Raw genomic sequence first — 15340 nt, 5'->3', positions numbered from 1 at the left:
GAGGCCCAGAGAGGGGATGTGTGTGGGGGTGGGGCGAGGGCGCTGATGTTAAGCCCATTGGGGAGCCGGGGTGGCGGTGGGCTGGGTCAAATCCCAGGGTTGTGGAGAAGTTCGTTGGGGGAGGGATGGTCCCTTTTGGGGGGTGGGCCCAGGTGGGGTCCCTGGCCCGGGTGAAGCCTTCCACATCTCTTTTGTCTGACACCCCGCCCCCCACCCCTGCGGCCTGGGCGTCCTGGCCCAACGGGCGAGGCCCGCGGGAGGTGGGGGGAAGGGTCGGCCACTCTCTGCGGAAAGTGGGGGTGGGGACGCTCGTTCCAGTGAGCCAAGCCGGATTTTGGCGCCAGCCGAGCCTCCCCCTCCTCTCTGTCGCCCCTCCCCCTCCACGTCCGCCGCGGTCGAAGCACTCCTTTCGAACGTTCCGAATCCCTCCGCCCACGCTATGGCCTTCTCCTCCCCCTTCCCTGGGCTGCTCTTTCACCAGTCCCTTAAACCAGCATGGGAGAGAGTTTTGTGAGAGGAAGCCATAGACTTGAGTGCAGTCGGGGCTGTGAGAGCGGTGACCTTGTTCTGCTTCGGGGGTGGGGTGGGGTGCTGGCGTGGAAGAAATAGTCCCTTCTCGGCGTTTCCGCGGATGGATCCCCATAGAACCGCCGCGCTGCGTCCCTATATAAGGACGCGCCGGGTGTGTCGCAGTTAGATCCGCCGAGGACCGGAGTTGACTCCGTTGTTCAGTGTGTGTGTCGCCGTCGCCACCGCTTGGTGAGAGGGGGAGGGGATGCCGTGCAGCGCCGCCCCCCGGGGGGGGGGGGGGGGGGGGGGCTTTGTGGCTGCCGGGTACGGGTAGGCGAACTTGGGGGAGGTTGGCGCAAGCTTGAAGTGGCGGCTTATTCTGGACATAGGTTGCCGACACGCTGGCCGTGGGCGGTTGGGGGGAGGGGAGAAGGAAGGGAGGTAGAGGCCGACAAGATTGCGGTCGGTGGCGAGCTTTGATGAGACGAAGCCCCCGTGAGAGCGGGAGACCAGATCACGGTACCGCGGGCCAGCCGGCAGTTAGGGTTCAGGGGTCCTTAACGTTAGAGGGCCGCGGGGGGGAGGGGTGTTTCCATCCGGGTCTAACGAGAGAGGAAGGAAGCGCGCCCCCTGCGGGAGAGGAAAGGCGGAGTAAAGCCGGGCACAGCGGGGGCGGGGGGCGGGGCGGGAAGTACAGGAAGACGCTATACGTTGGCCTGCGCGGGGCGGGGCCGGGCCGGGAGGAAGTACGCGGCGCGTTGAGGGGAGGGCCAGTGGCCCCTCTGTCCGCTTATCGCATCACGTGACACAGCCCCGCCCCTTCTCTGTTCGCTCATCGGGGTAGAGGGCGGTGGGCAGCCTGGCTCGAGATGGGCTTTCTTTTGCCGGTCAAGGGGCATTGTCAGGTGGGGGCCGGGGTGGATACTGCAGGACTTAAGTCAGGAGAAAGGACAGGGACCTTGGCATAAAAAGAAGTAAGTCTCGGCTTTTGCTTTTTTATTTGCTTAAACATTAGAAGGGTCGAGCTGTATTAGTGCAGCTTTTTTTTTTTTCCTCATGTATAAGGCCAAGAAAACAGACGAACCCTTCAAAATAAAATCGCAGTGTTTTCATATCACTTGATTTGTCCTTCCAGTGTTTAAAAATTTAACGTTTGGTTTTTAGGAATGAAGGGTGCATTAGCCCTAAGGTTGGCTTAAATTCGTTTCCTGTCTTTCATTCTCGTCTATAAGGCAAAGCTAGATAGAGATAGGATGGACCTTTACAAATGTCAAAATAAAATAGTAATTTTTTTTATCAGTTGCTTGGTCCTTCCAGTGCTTAAAAATTTTTAAGGTTTGGTTTTTAGGTGTAAAGGGCGCAGAAGCCCTAAGGTTGGGTTAAATTCCTCTCCTCATCCTCTCCCTAAACTGAGGTACCTCTATTAATTGCTAAGTGGTAGAAACGTAGGGATTACAAAAGAAGTATTTTCAGGGTTTCTAGAGGGGCTGAATTGGCTTAAGGATAAGGGCAGCAATAATTTCAGTGTTGTAAATTTTTTTTTCATATCTATTTTAACAGACAATGCAGATCTTTGTGAAGACCTTGACTGGCAAGACCATCACCCTTGAAGTGGAGCCCAGTGACACCATTGAGAATGTCAAGGCGAAAATTCAGGACAAAGAAGGCATCCCCCCAGACCAGCAGAGGTTGATCTTTGCCGGAAAGCAGCTGGAAGATGGTCGCACCCTGTCTGACTACAACATCCAGAAAGAATCCACCCTGCACTTGGTCCTTCGTCTCAGAGGTGGGATGCAGATTTTCGTGAAGACCTTGACTGGCAAGACCATCACCCTTGAAGTGGAACCCAGTGACACCATTGAGAATGTCAAGGCAAAGATCCAGGACAAAGAAGGCATCCCCCCAGACCAGCAGAGATTGATCTTTGCCGGAAAGCAGCTGGAAGATGGTCGCACCCTGTCTGACTACAACATCCAGAAAGAATCCACCCTGCACTTGGTCCTTCGTCTCAGAGGTGGGATGCAGATTTTCGTGAAGACCTTGACTGGCAAGACCATCACCCTTGAAGTGGAGCCCAGTGACACCATTGAGAATGTCAAGGCAAAGATCCAGGACAAAGAAGGCATCCCCCCAGACCAGCAGAGGTTGATCTTTGCCGGAAAGCAGCTGGAAGATGGTCGCACCCTGTCTGACTACAACATCCAGAAAGAATCCACCCTGCACTTGGTCCTTCGTCTCAGAGGTGGGATGCAGATTTTCGTGAAGACCTTGACTGGCAAGACCATCACCCTTGAAGTGGAGCCCAGTGACACCATTGAGAATGTCAAGGCAAAGATCCAGGACAAAGAAGGCATCCCCCCAGACCAGCAGAGATTGATCTTTGCCGGAAAGCAGCTGGAAGATGGTCGCACCCTGTCTGACTACAACATCCAGAAAGAATCCACCCTGCACTTGGTCCTTCGTCTCAGAGGTGGGATGCAGATTTTCGTGAAGACCTTGACTGGCAAGACCATCACCCTTGAAGTGGAGCCCAGTGACACCATTGAGAATGTCAAGGCAAAGATCCAGGACAAAGAAGGCATCCCCCCAGACCAGCAGAGGTTGATCTTTGCCGGAAAGCAGCTGGAAGATGGTCGCACCCTGTCTGACTACAACATCCAGAAAGAATCCACCCTGCACTTGGTCCTTCGTCTCAGAGGTGGGATGCAGATTTTCGTGAAGACCTTGACTGGCAAGACCATCACCCTTGAAGTGGAACCCAGTGACACCATTGAGAATGTCAAGGCAAAGATCCAGGACAAAGAAGGCATCCCCCCAGACCAGCAGAGATTGATCTTTGCCGGAAAGCAGCTGGAAGATGGTCGCACCCTGTCTGACTACAACATCCAGAAAGAATCCACCCTGCACTTGGTCCTTCGTCTCAGAGGTGGGATGCAGATTTTCGTGAAGACCTTGACTGGCAAGACCATCACCCTTGAAGTGGAAGCCCAGTGACACCATTGAGAATGTCAAGGCAAAGATCCAGGACAAAGAAGGCATCCCCCCAGACCAGCAGAGATTGATCTTTGCCGGAAAGCAGCTGGAAGATGGTCGCACCCTGTCTGACTACAACATCCAGAAAGAATCTACCCTGCACTTGGTCCTGCGCTTGAGGGGAGGTGTCTAAATTCCCTCAAGTTTCTTTCAAGCTTTTGAGTAATTTCACTGCACTTTTCTTTCAATAAAGTTGTTGCATTCCCAAAAGTGCTTGTTTTTCTTTTAAAATAAGATCTCAAATAGTGGTATATTTTTAGGTTGTTAGGGATTTTAGTGTTTATTAGTGGGACACCTATTTGAATTTTGGAACAATGTATTTAAGGATGTAAAACAGTCGGAAGTTTGTCTAGTTTCAGCCATTTTGAAGTAAATATAAAACAAGGACAGAAAAGCAGATTGGCCATAGAAGTTACCAATAATTTAAACTATTTTTGCTCTACTTAAGGCTAACAGACTTTAAGAGGTCAGTTCCGTACGTAATCAATTTTTAGATGAACATTCTTTTAGAAAAGTGCAGGTTAGCAGCATACAAATGAGAGGTATAAAGACCATATGAGGGGAAGCATTGGAAGGATGACCTGAGCCTGTGACTAGGTCTGAAAGCATCCTTGAACTTGAGGTTTCATTACTTAGAGTACTATTACTAGCATACTTAAATGGTAAGTCTCTAGGAGGTTGAAATGGTCCGTTAGATAGGTGCTCAAATGGTATGCTTATAGGTAAGCTAGAAGAAAGTAATTGGCATTTTCTTTCTGTATACAAGCTTTTTGGGGGGGAGGACTCTAAAAGGTGGTTTAGCAAGGAGAACAAATGACGATAGTTTTATTGCCTTAGAAATGTATAATGTTGGGGGTCTGGAAAACTGCTTAGTGACCAGTAGTCATATAGAGTTTACTAGTTTATATTCATATAGCATAGATTTTCGTAGGATGTTCAACGTAGAGAACTTAGTCTCGTACTGTATTGCTTAGCAAATTGGAGACAGTGGAAAAACTTATAAAAGTAATGGCCAAATGATGATGCATATGAGTTAATTTAGACAACTGCTACCTTGGTTTAACTGATAAAAATGAAGTTATAATTGGATAAACTTGACAAGACCAAGAGTAGAAGTATGATTCAAATTAGAGTTTTATAGGGTGTTTGTATTTATAAAGTGAGTATAAGCACAGATGGCAGTGTTTAAGAGCAAGTAAAAGGTTTGAAATCTAAAAATTTACGGTATGTATAAAAGGTACACTTACCACATTTAACTTCACGTGAGCAGGTTGCCCCACATGTGACCTCCAGAATGAGGGGTTGAAAATTGCTTTTTTATAGAGGTCTCTTCTACATGAGAATAATTGGAGCAGGTTTACCTGAAATTTTCTTTGGGCAACAGCCACTCACCTGAGCGTATCAGCTACCTGGTTTGCATTAAGTGTCAGTAACACTACCAGGTTTTAAATTTCATAGAAATTACTTTAAAGGAAGCAAGCCCTAAAAGATTTGGTCAGTTTGGTTACCCAAGGTTTGTTAGTTTGCACCTAATGAATAGCATTGTATGATGTGGAAAAAGATTTAGCAATGCGATCTGCAATAGGTTTATATATTTTACATGTTATAAAGTGAATAGTAGCTCACTGTATAAGTACTGAGTGAGCTTAGCACTTTTATGTGAGCTCTCAACAATTGGGAGGTAGGTGCTACAGACCTTCATAATACAGGTTTAGAAGAGGTGCTTTTTGCCCAGTCTTAGAATAAGCTTAGTAAATGTTCCTCCTCTGAATGCCAGCAAAGTTTGAGGCCTGTTAGAGTTCCTGGAAGGGATTTCCTTATCCAAAAACACCTACTTGCTACAAAGTACTTGAAATTAGCAGGAATATGTGGTTTGTCCTGCTTCAATCAGCAGCCCCATATTCTGGTTTCCATTAAACTTAGGCTCAGCAGTTTAATGTAAATATACTTAGGAATTCAGCGATTTATCTCCAGCCAATTCCCAGCTTGTACAAGAATTGTACACAGCAGGTCTAGCACAAAAAGTCTGCCAGGAGAGGGAGCTTTTGTCTTACAGGTAGTGGCATTTCCAAGTTTCCTGTGCTTCCTTAGTTGATTATCTGGTTTACAAAAACAACCCTGAAGGCCAACAATTCTTTGTCACAATCTGTGACATAAGGCATTTACTTATGAAAGGGGCTTTTTTCCCCTGTGCTGTTCAACTATATTGATAGGAAAATCCTTTTGCAACCATTTCAGTTTTTGTTCTTTTTCGAATATGAGGTGCTAGTTAATGTTTTCTTGTGAGAATGATGGCACCTTGGAAGACATCTTACATTTGTTTCTAGACCTCTAAAAAAAAATCTTTAAAGTTCTGTACTTGAAAAGTCTATATACTTACATGGCTTATGAAAGACCGCCATTCAGACATGTTTCCCTATACAGTAGGCCTCTGCTAGTTTTTGAAGAGAACATGGCATTTAGAATCCTTGCCCATGTGCAGTGTGTACATGCCATTGGGTGAATAAGACCATAGTAACTGAAGCTATTTGCATGATAAAGAAGGTGAATTGAAAACTGCTCTGTGAGGTCTGATGAGGAAGCTAGTAAAGCACTGGGTTCAATAAGGAAGCCTTCATGGAAGAGGCTGCATTTGAATTAGGCTTTAATGAGCAGGATTTCAGGGGGCTGTTTTGCCTCCTGTATTTTTCTTCCCTGGCTAAACTGTACTGGCAAATCAGGTCTTTTTGTGTATATTCAGTGCTCAAATATTTGATTGACATTTTAAAATCAGAGAATAAACTTTAAGGCAGTGTTAGATGGCTATGTTGGAGTTTACAAGTGTTTTGGAAGATATCTTAGATGCTTTCAGTCTGATTTTTATATAATTGATGTGAGCTTTTTTGTGGTGTTGGCCTTCATGAATTTTCTATTAACAAAAAGGGGAAATATTCAAGACAATGATTAATTTTGATAATTTGCTCCCCTAGTCCCTCCTTTCCTTTCCAAACATTAGTTCACCGGGACTAATTGTTAAAATTGCACAAGTTGGCTTCCTTATGTTTTTTGAGATTTTAGGTTTTGTTCTTTTTTTTGCACATGTGTATGTTTAGGCTCTACTTATTTCATGCAGCATGCTAATTTTCCCCATGTTTCTCTGAATTACAAATATTAGTCTTAAAAAAAAACATATTACATTCACAGATTGCAGTTTTTCAGCCATCCCCTAACAGATGGGCAGCTACTATGTTTCTGTTTCTTTGCTGTCACAAAAAGGGTTGCTCTGAATATTTCTGTTGAGTATGGGTCTTGTTTTGATATCCCCACCCTCTCATGTATGCCCAGTAACAGCAACTCTAGGTCAAAGTGTATGACTTTTTTTTTTTTTGCAAAATTCTAAGTTCTTTTTCACATTTGGACCAATTTAGAGCTTCACAATGGTGACCATTGGAGCAGTTTATCTGAGCTACCAAGAGTTAGAAAAGTTCATTTTGCATTTTTTTAGTCAAAAGTAGGTAAAAGATTTTTATTTTTGAAAGAAAAACAATTTTAAAAAATCAGCTTGATCACTATCAGGTTTTCAAGATTTCATTTTAAATAAATGTAATTTATATAGCTTTCTTGTTTGCCTTAGAGCACACATCTAGTATCTCATTCTGATAACAGCCCTTTGAGAGGGAGGGGCAAAAAATACTCACAATTTGCAGTTGAGGAAAAAGGCTTAGATGAAAATGACAGATTTACGTGGTTCTGCTGCAGCTGGGCCTGAGGTACTTTCTCCACTATATCACAATGTGGTTATTCCTTCAGGAGAGACTTGCTGAGCACCTATCATCTGCATAACTTGTCCTAAGTAATTTCATCATTTATTTGCCTACCAAGTGGTAAGTTTTATCAGATTTAGTTTTATATTTTGGGTATCTAGCTCCCAAAAGCAAATGGCCTCTGGTAAATAAGTTTTGGTTTTTTTTTTTTTTAATGCACTGTCTCTTAAAAATCTTGCTAAAAAAAACAAACTACAACAACTCCATTTGTGCACGGCATCTTCTCGGCATATATGATAAACATGAATATGTGTCATGGAAAGTTGAAGACCTTACAGTACTGTATATTGGAGGTAGCCTTTGCATTGTCTTTTATGAGTTAGCTTTTAGGTGAGGATAATTTGGCGCAGTGGACAGTTCGTGTGTATTTCTATTTTTTCTTTTGGAGGGGGGAAGGCAGGGCAATTGGGGTTAAGTGACTTGCCCAAGGTCACACAGCTAGTAAGTGTGTCAAATGTCTGAGGTCGCATTTGAACTCAGATCCTCCTGACTCCAGGGCTGCCGTTCTACTTGCTTTGCCACCTAGCTGCCCCAACTGTTTGTGTATAATCAAGAAAACCTGGCTTGGAGTCTGACCTTTTGACACTGTGACCAAGAGCTTAACCTCTCATAGCCTCAGTTTAAAAATTTGTAAAATGGAATACTTTCCAGGATTGTGGTGAGGATCCAACTAGGTAATCAATACAAGACACTGTAAAGCTGAAAGCAGGAGCCATGTGCATGTTAGCTCTTCTGGCACTGCCCAATCATGCATTAAGGTGCCTTGAAGTTTAGATCTTTGCACTGAAGACAGGGAAGCTATTAATCTTATCTCGGAGGAGTTTTGCTTGCTATTTGAATTATCAGTGTTTCCAAGGTAAAATGCTACTACTTTTCAGTTATCTTTGTGTGATTAGATGAATCAGTTTTGACTTGTGTTGGAATGACATTCTCGCCCATGAAAAATTACCTGGGTTCAATCCTGCCTCTCTCATATAATGTGAAGGGTTTATGTGCCAGGTACTACGCTAATCGCTGTGCAACTGTTATCTCACTTGATCTCCACAACAACCCTGGGAGATACGGGCTCTTATCATCCCCATTTTTGAGGACACTGAGGCAAATAGGTTAAGTGTTTTGTTTAGAGTCATACAGCTAGTAAATTGTCTGAGGTCAAATTTGAACTCAAGACTGGCACTCTATCCATTACACCACCTTGCTGCCTTATTACCTAGGGGATTATGGGCACATCAATCTTTGGGCCTCAGTTTCCTCATCTGTAAAATGAGGCTGTCTTCGATGGCTTCAAAAGTATCTGTCAGCCCTAAATCTATGACCCCAGCTTGCTTCTCTGAGAATCCAAGAAAACAGTTCCTACAGAGACTCTGAGGATGCTTTGTTTATGTTTCACGTGCCTGACTAGTATTGGCAAACAAGTCGTGATTATTCAGAAACTGACACTCCCATAGATGGAAGAGCTGCTGCCCAATGTGTAGTGGTATTAAAGGGTTCAGGTGACTCAGGGTTTGGACTTCGATTTGATAAGAATAACCCCCTTCTCTGATGACCTTTGCAGCTTCTTCATCACTCTTGACCATGGGTCATTTGCTATGACCCATGCTACTCTTATTTTCCAGAAGAGTTTAGGAGGTGGAGTCTTGGGAAGCAAAGTACCTTTTTTTAGGTCAGGTTGTCTAGATTGCCTCCTTACCGGGGGCAATTGTTCCAGAAAGAATCCAAATAACATTTCATCTCTCTTTCTTCAAGCTTCTTTTAAAAAGAAGAAAAAAAATGGCAGTCTAAAATTTAAAAAAAAAATTTCTTTGGAAGGAGGCAAAGTAAATTCTACCTTCAAGACGAATGATCATGATTTTCCCCAGTGGATCGAAAGCAACCTTTTAATCTCCTTTAAATTTGTATGTAACTCATTCTATGTCACATTCCAAAGCGGAGAAAAATTGGACTTTTTTTCCCCTCAGTTTCTGGTACTTTGCCCTCCTAGAGGGAATCTGTGTTTGTGTTTGATTGCTTCACCTGTAATTTATATTGTGTTGTTATTGCTAATAATTAGCTACTGTGGCTAAAGAGTGAAAGGTAAAAGTTGGTCCTGAAGTACTCTGATAAACCTTAAGAGTGACTTCTCATTCTCCAACGACACTATATAATTTAGGTAATTTGCTTGGCATTTTTATAATTGGTTTATTGTCTGAACATACAGCTCTTGATTAAATTCTATGCAGCCTTAAAGCTTAAGGGACAAATGGTTTATGGTGCCGCATTTCATGAATTGCCTATTCTTTGAATCAAAGTTCTGTACTGTAGCAAGGTAGGCTTTAACATTAGCTGAGGAGCGGCTGATAGATTGGTCCAGGGTATCTAATTTCGAACCTATGCAGGCTTTTTTTTTTTTTTTTTTTGGTTAAGGGACTTCTACAGAAGGGAAGACACTGAATTTGTAATTGAGCCTACCGTTGCCTTGAACAATTCATTTCATCTCAATAGGTCTCATTTTTCTCATGTAAGATCAGAGAATTGGACTAAATCTTCTCTCAAGATCCCTTACAACTCAGATATACTCTTTGGACATGGACTGTACAGCCTTTTCCCCTGGCTTAACACTCCAAGATGAATGGCTTGTTTCACTAGGGGGAGCATGTCCATGGTACAACACCGCACAGTTCACAGCAAATTGTTTTGATGGTGTAAGTCATCAGGTTGTATATTCTGTATATTATGAAGAACAGGGCAGGGTTGGGGTTCTTTTTAGGACTGTGGGGTTCTCTTCATGTGGGTATAATAGGAAAAGAAGGAAGAAACCAAGCATTTATTAAGCACTCTGTTCTGGACACTTTACTAAACACTTTACGAATATTATCTCGCTTGATCCTCACAACCCTGGGAGGTAGGTACTACTTTGTGATGAGGGAACTGAGGCAGCTAGCAGTTAAATGACTTGTCTAGGGTCCAAGCTAGTAAGTATCTGAGGTTGGATTTGAACTCAAGTCTTTGTCTCTAGCTACAATGCTTTATCCACTATCCCTAGTGATTTTAAAAAGCACAAAGAGATAGAAAAGGCAACCTTTGATTAGTAGGAAGGTTTGAAATACAGAAGAATGAAGCAAATTTTTTGGTTTAAATTTTTTTTTCTTTAATTTTGGCTTCCAAAAACCACTGGCTCTTAGACATGGTCTGTACTTTTGAGATAAATTAGTTGAATCACCTCAGATGAAACTGAGGCCAAGAGAAGTGACTTTCCCAAGATCTCACAGTTAAGAGATGGTGGCAGAATCAGGGTTTGAAGCTAACTAGGTTGTACATTTCTGGCAGGAGTGTAGAATTAGGTGAAGAGTGGAGTACTATGAAATATGGCCGTGGAAAACTTAGATTGGAGCCAGACTGTGGAGAGCCTAAGATGCCCCTGAGTAATTTGTAGTTAGAGCCAAGAGAGAGCCGTTGATGGGCTATGAGTAATGGAATGATACGATCACACCTGGTTAAGATGATTTTGGCATTTATGTGGAGGACGGATCATAGAGGAAAAGACCTCAAGGAAAGGTGAACAATTTTGTTTCAGGTGAGGGCCGGTGAAAGGCCTGAACATGGCCACCTACATAGACAGAGAGTCAAGTTTCAGAGATGCAGAGATAGGATTGACTAGGTCACTGCTTGGTTGTGTTAGATAATGGAGAGGGAAGAATAGAGGGGTAGCAGAGTGGCATACTTGGGTGATTGGGCCAGATGGAGATGCTCTCAACAAATTAGGAACGTTGGAGGAGGCCAGGTTTGGGAGGGTGAGGGGGAAGGTGACAAGTTTAGTTTTGATTGTGTTAAGTTTGATATGATATTAAGAAATTCAACAGGCAATTAGGAGATCAGGGCTAGTCATAGATTTGGGAGTCTGCATAGGGATTTAATTCATGGTTTGTCAGGCTAGAGAAATTGGGGCCCAGGGCAGAGTTTAGGGGGGAAAGAAAGGCTATCTCTCCTTTGGTTACAGGAGATGGATGACAAGCTAGCTGAGGAGAACCCTTGAGGGGAGCCAGGAGAGAGCAGTGTCATTATCAGCTGACATATTTTTTTTCCTACTGTCCTAGAGAGCTAGCTGTTTATAATGAAAATTTTGAATCTGTATTTTAAAAAAAAATTGTTTCAGAAAACTTTAAAAGTTACTTAAATTCATAGGCTAAATGAGACTCTTGAGTTGACCTGGGTTTTTATTTATTCCTGAAGTTCTCTTTCAAATTCTTTTTTCTCTTTCAAATTCTTGATAGAAAATGTAGATTCAGGTTTATTGCCACATTAAAATTGAGAAATAAGATGTCTAGGCTGTCTATAATGGGAAGGGCATGATAATGTGCAGTCCTTTTGTGCTATTTTATATGGATTTGCAATCTTCAAGCTCACATGTCACAATTGAGAACCAGAAAGGAGGCAAAAAAGGCCTCTGAGCAGACAAAATTCACAAAGTCCACATGTGAAGCCTTGTATACTTAAAGGAAAGCCTTTCAGGTCTTCTCTTGGAACCTATTTGACTTTCTTTGAAGTTTTTAAACTTTCTAAATATTTTAATTGATGCTTTTCGTTTTTACATCATATCTCTGCTTGAATACATTCTTCCATTTCCCCCTTATCTAGCTCTGCAACAGGCAGAAAAAAAAAGTTTAGCAAAACCAATCCAACATGTTGACTTTCTTTTTCAGGTTATATGCAATATTCCACACCCATAGTTAATGTCGACAGCACATGGAAGGAGATACATGTTCTTATCTCTTCTCCAAGGCCAAGCTTGGTAGTCTGGTTTTCTTCTCCAAGGCCAAGCTTGGTAGTCTGGTTTTCCACCCTATAGAAGAATATTAGAAAGGAGGAGAAGGGCTGGTGAAGATGGACAAACTGATAGTGTATAGAAGTGATGGATGCTGGCTTGGTAAGGAGGCTAGACAAAAACCAGAAAAATGAGCTAAGAACCCATAACTACATCTCTTGGGATTATTTTGTGTAGGGAAAAATTGCACACTTCAACAGGTCTTGAGGTTATTACAATTATAATAGTATAATAATAGTCCTTGATAGTGACCACACTGCTCCCCAAGGAAAGTAAACATTTTTTAAACCAAAGTTTTTTCCTTAATTACTATCCAGAAAACTGACAAGATTCCTTTGAAAGATTGCATATACAATTTATCAAAAAGAGGGAAGTGTTTATCTTTGGGATAAATATTGGTCACCGACTTTGGCTGCCTTTTCATGTTTCCATTTATGTTACTATAGTGGTGTCTGTTATGGTTCTATACCCTTTGCACCAGTTTATTCAAAACACTCCCAGGTTTCTCTGACCCATTGCACTCACTGTTTCGTGGCACAACAATGTATTATATTCACATGCCATAATTTATTTAGCCATTTCTCCAGTTTGATGGGCACTTTCTTTCCATTTCTTTGATATAACAAAAAGGCCTACTATTAATATTTTTGTACATATGGATTCTTTACCTTTTTTAAATTAAGATTTTTTAATTTTTAGTTTACAACACTCAGTTCCGCATGATTTTGAGTTTCAGATTTTCTTCTCCCCTCTCCTCCCTCCTCAAGACAGCGTGGAATCCGATATATCTTCTACATATAAATTACTTACACAATAGTCAGGTTGTAAAGAAGAATTATGACCAATGGAATGAATCATGAGAAAGAAGAAACAGAACCAAAAAAAAAAACCAAAAGAGAAAAAAAAAGGAGAGCAAACAGTTTGCCTCAATCTGCATTCAGACGCCTAGTTCTTTCTCTGGATGTAGATAGCTCTCCCCATCATGAGTCCTTTGGAGTTGTCTTTGAACCTTGTATTGCTGAGATGGGCAAAATCTATCAAGGTTAGTCATCATAGAATCCATATATCTGTGACTGTGTATAATGTTCTCCTGGTTCTGCTCCGCTCACTCAGCATTATATCATGTAGGTTTTTCCAGGTTATTCTGAAGTCCGTATCTTCCCCATTTCTTATAGCACAATAGTATTCCATTACCTTCATATACCACAATTTGTTTAGCCATTCCCTAATTGATGGGCATCCCCTTGATTTCCAATTCTTTGCTACTACAAAAAGAGCCGCTATAAATATTTTTGAACACACGGGTCCTTTTCCCACTTGTATGATCTCTTTGGGATAAAACCCCAGAAGTGGCATTGCTGGGTCAAAGGGTATGCACATTTTTATAGCCCTTTGGGCATAGTTCCAAATTGCTCTCCAGAATGGCTGAATCAGTTCACAACTCCATCAGTAATGTAACAGTGTTCCAATTTTCCCACATCCTCTCCAGCATTTATCATTTTCCTGCTTTGTCATTTTAGCCAATCTGACAAGAGAGATGTGGTACCTAAGAGTTGTTTTGATTTGCATTTCTCTAATCAATGATTTTGAGCATTTTTTCATATGCCTATAGATATCTGTAATTTCTTCCTCTGAAAACTGCCTGTTCATATCCTTTGACCATTTCTCAATTGGGGAATGACTTGTATTCCTATAAATTTGGCTCAGTTCCCTGTATATTTTAGAGATAAGGCCTTTATCAGAGATACTGGTTGTAAAGATTTTCTCCCAATTTTCTGCTTCCCTCCTAATCTTTGTTGCATTGACTTTTTTATACAAAACCTTTTCAATTTAACATAATCAAAATTATCCATTTTACATTTTGTAATGCTCTCTATCTCTTGTTGTGTCATGAATTCTTTGCTTTCCCATAAATCTGATAGGTAAACTATTCCTTGCTCATTCTTTACCTTTTTATGTCTTTGGGGGTATAAGCCTAATAATATAAATTGGATTAAAGAGTACGTGTGGTTTAATGCTTTCCAGAATGGCTGAACCAATTCATAGCTTTTATCAATGGTTTGCAATCTCTACATAGGACAGGAACTAGAATGCATCAGTGTGCCTGTCCTCCCACAGTCCCTTCAACAGCTGTAATTTTCCTTCTTTGTCATCTTTGCCAATCTGATAGGTGGAAGGTAGAGCCCCAGAATTGCTTTAATTTGCATTTCTCTATTAGTGATTTGGAAAATTTTGTTCCATATGGCTATTCATAATTTGGATTTCTTCCTTTGAGAACTGTCTGTTCATAATATCTGATCATTTATCTATTGGCACCTAGTTTTGCTATATTTTGAATTGGTTCTCTGAATATCTTGGATATTAGAAAGGAGGAGGATATTGCATTTTTTATAAGAGAAATTTGGCTGGAAAAGCTTCTTTTCCCTTATGCAACCATTTCCCTTTCAATTAATTTTATACAACTTTTGGACAGGCTATGTTGAGATGTTACCAGCTGAGGACTTTGGGGACTACTCTACAAGGTGGGAATTTAAAGGAGAAAGGGGTCTTGAATCAGTAAAGGGAAGAGGGTTCTTATGACCCTGGCACCATCAAGCCCAACAGTACCAAGCACAGTGCCCAGTCACATAGTAGGATTGTCATGTGATTAATATCTGATAGTGGCTGGATCCTGCCTCCATAGCCTAAATGAGGGTTTAGCTGTTTTCCACCCTGGTCCCAACAAACTCCTGCAGAAAGAAAAAACCAAAATATCCAGGAGGCTGGTGGCATATTTACTAAATTGATCTTGGCTAAAGGCCATTGAGTTGTGAAGCAATTGTCTTTCTGCTATGCTGAGGAATTAGCACTGATCATGCCTAGACTAAGATGATTTAGAGATGAAAAGGAGCTTAGAGGACATCTTGTCCAACCCTCCCTCCACCCCCTCATTTTATGGATTACAAAATCTCTGCAGCCCAGTAATGATGTGACTTCCCTAGTGACAGTGCTGGTATTTGAAACCAAGTCCCCTGACTCCAGAAGGAAATCTTCTACCTTTAGATTATAACTATAGATCCCCTGCAGGAGCAGATCATAGATTTAGAAGCAGGAGATGCTTTAGAGATCATTTAGTTCAAGAGTTCTTAACCTTTTTGTGGATCCCTTCTCAGAATTATGTTTTTAAATAATTGAAGGAAATATTAAATTCTAC

General features: G+C 41.9%; 1 protein-coding gene across 1 annotated transcript; it reads left to right on the top strand.

Annotated features, from left to right (window-relative positions):
- Nucleotides 1-658: 658 nt before the first annotated feature.
- Nucleotides 659-3753, top strand: UBC (ubiquitin C). The gene is given in 3 exon segments (XM_036754175.1): nt 659-759; nt 2071-3498; nt 3500-3753. Coding segments are annotated over 2 exon segments (1602 nt in total). The 5' UTR covers nt 659-759; nt 2071-2073; the 3' UTR covers nt 3677-3753.
- The last annotated feature ends 11587 nt before the right edge of the window (nt 3754-15340 follow it).

The sequence above is a fragment of the Trichosurus vulpecula genome, chromosome 1 (assembly GCF_011100635.1).
Source record: "Trichosurus vulpecula isolate mTriVul1 chromosome 1, mTriVul1.pri, whole genome shotgun sequence".
Classification (NCBI taxonomy): Eukaryota; Metazoa; Chordata; class Mammalia; order Diprotodontia; family Phalangeridae; genus Trichosurus; species Trichosurus vulpecula.
Note: the sequence above shows the minus strand (reverse complement) of the source record. Positions and strands in the feature narration are given on the sequence as shown.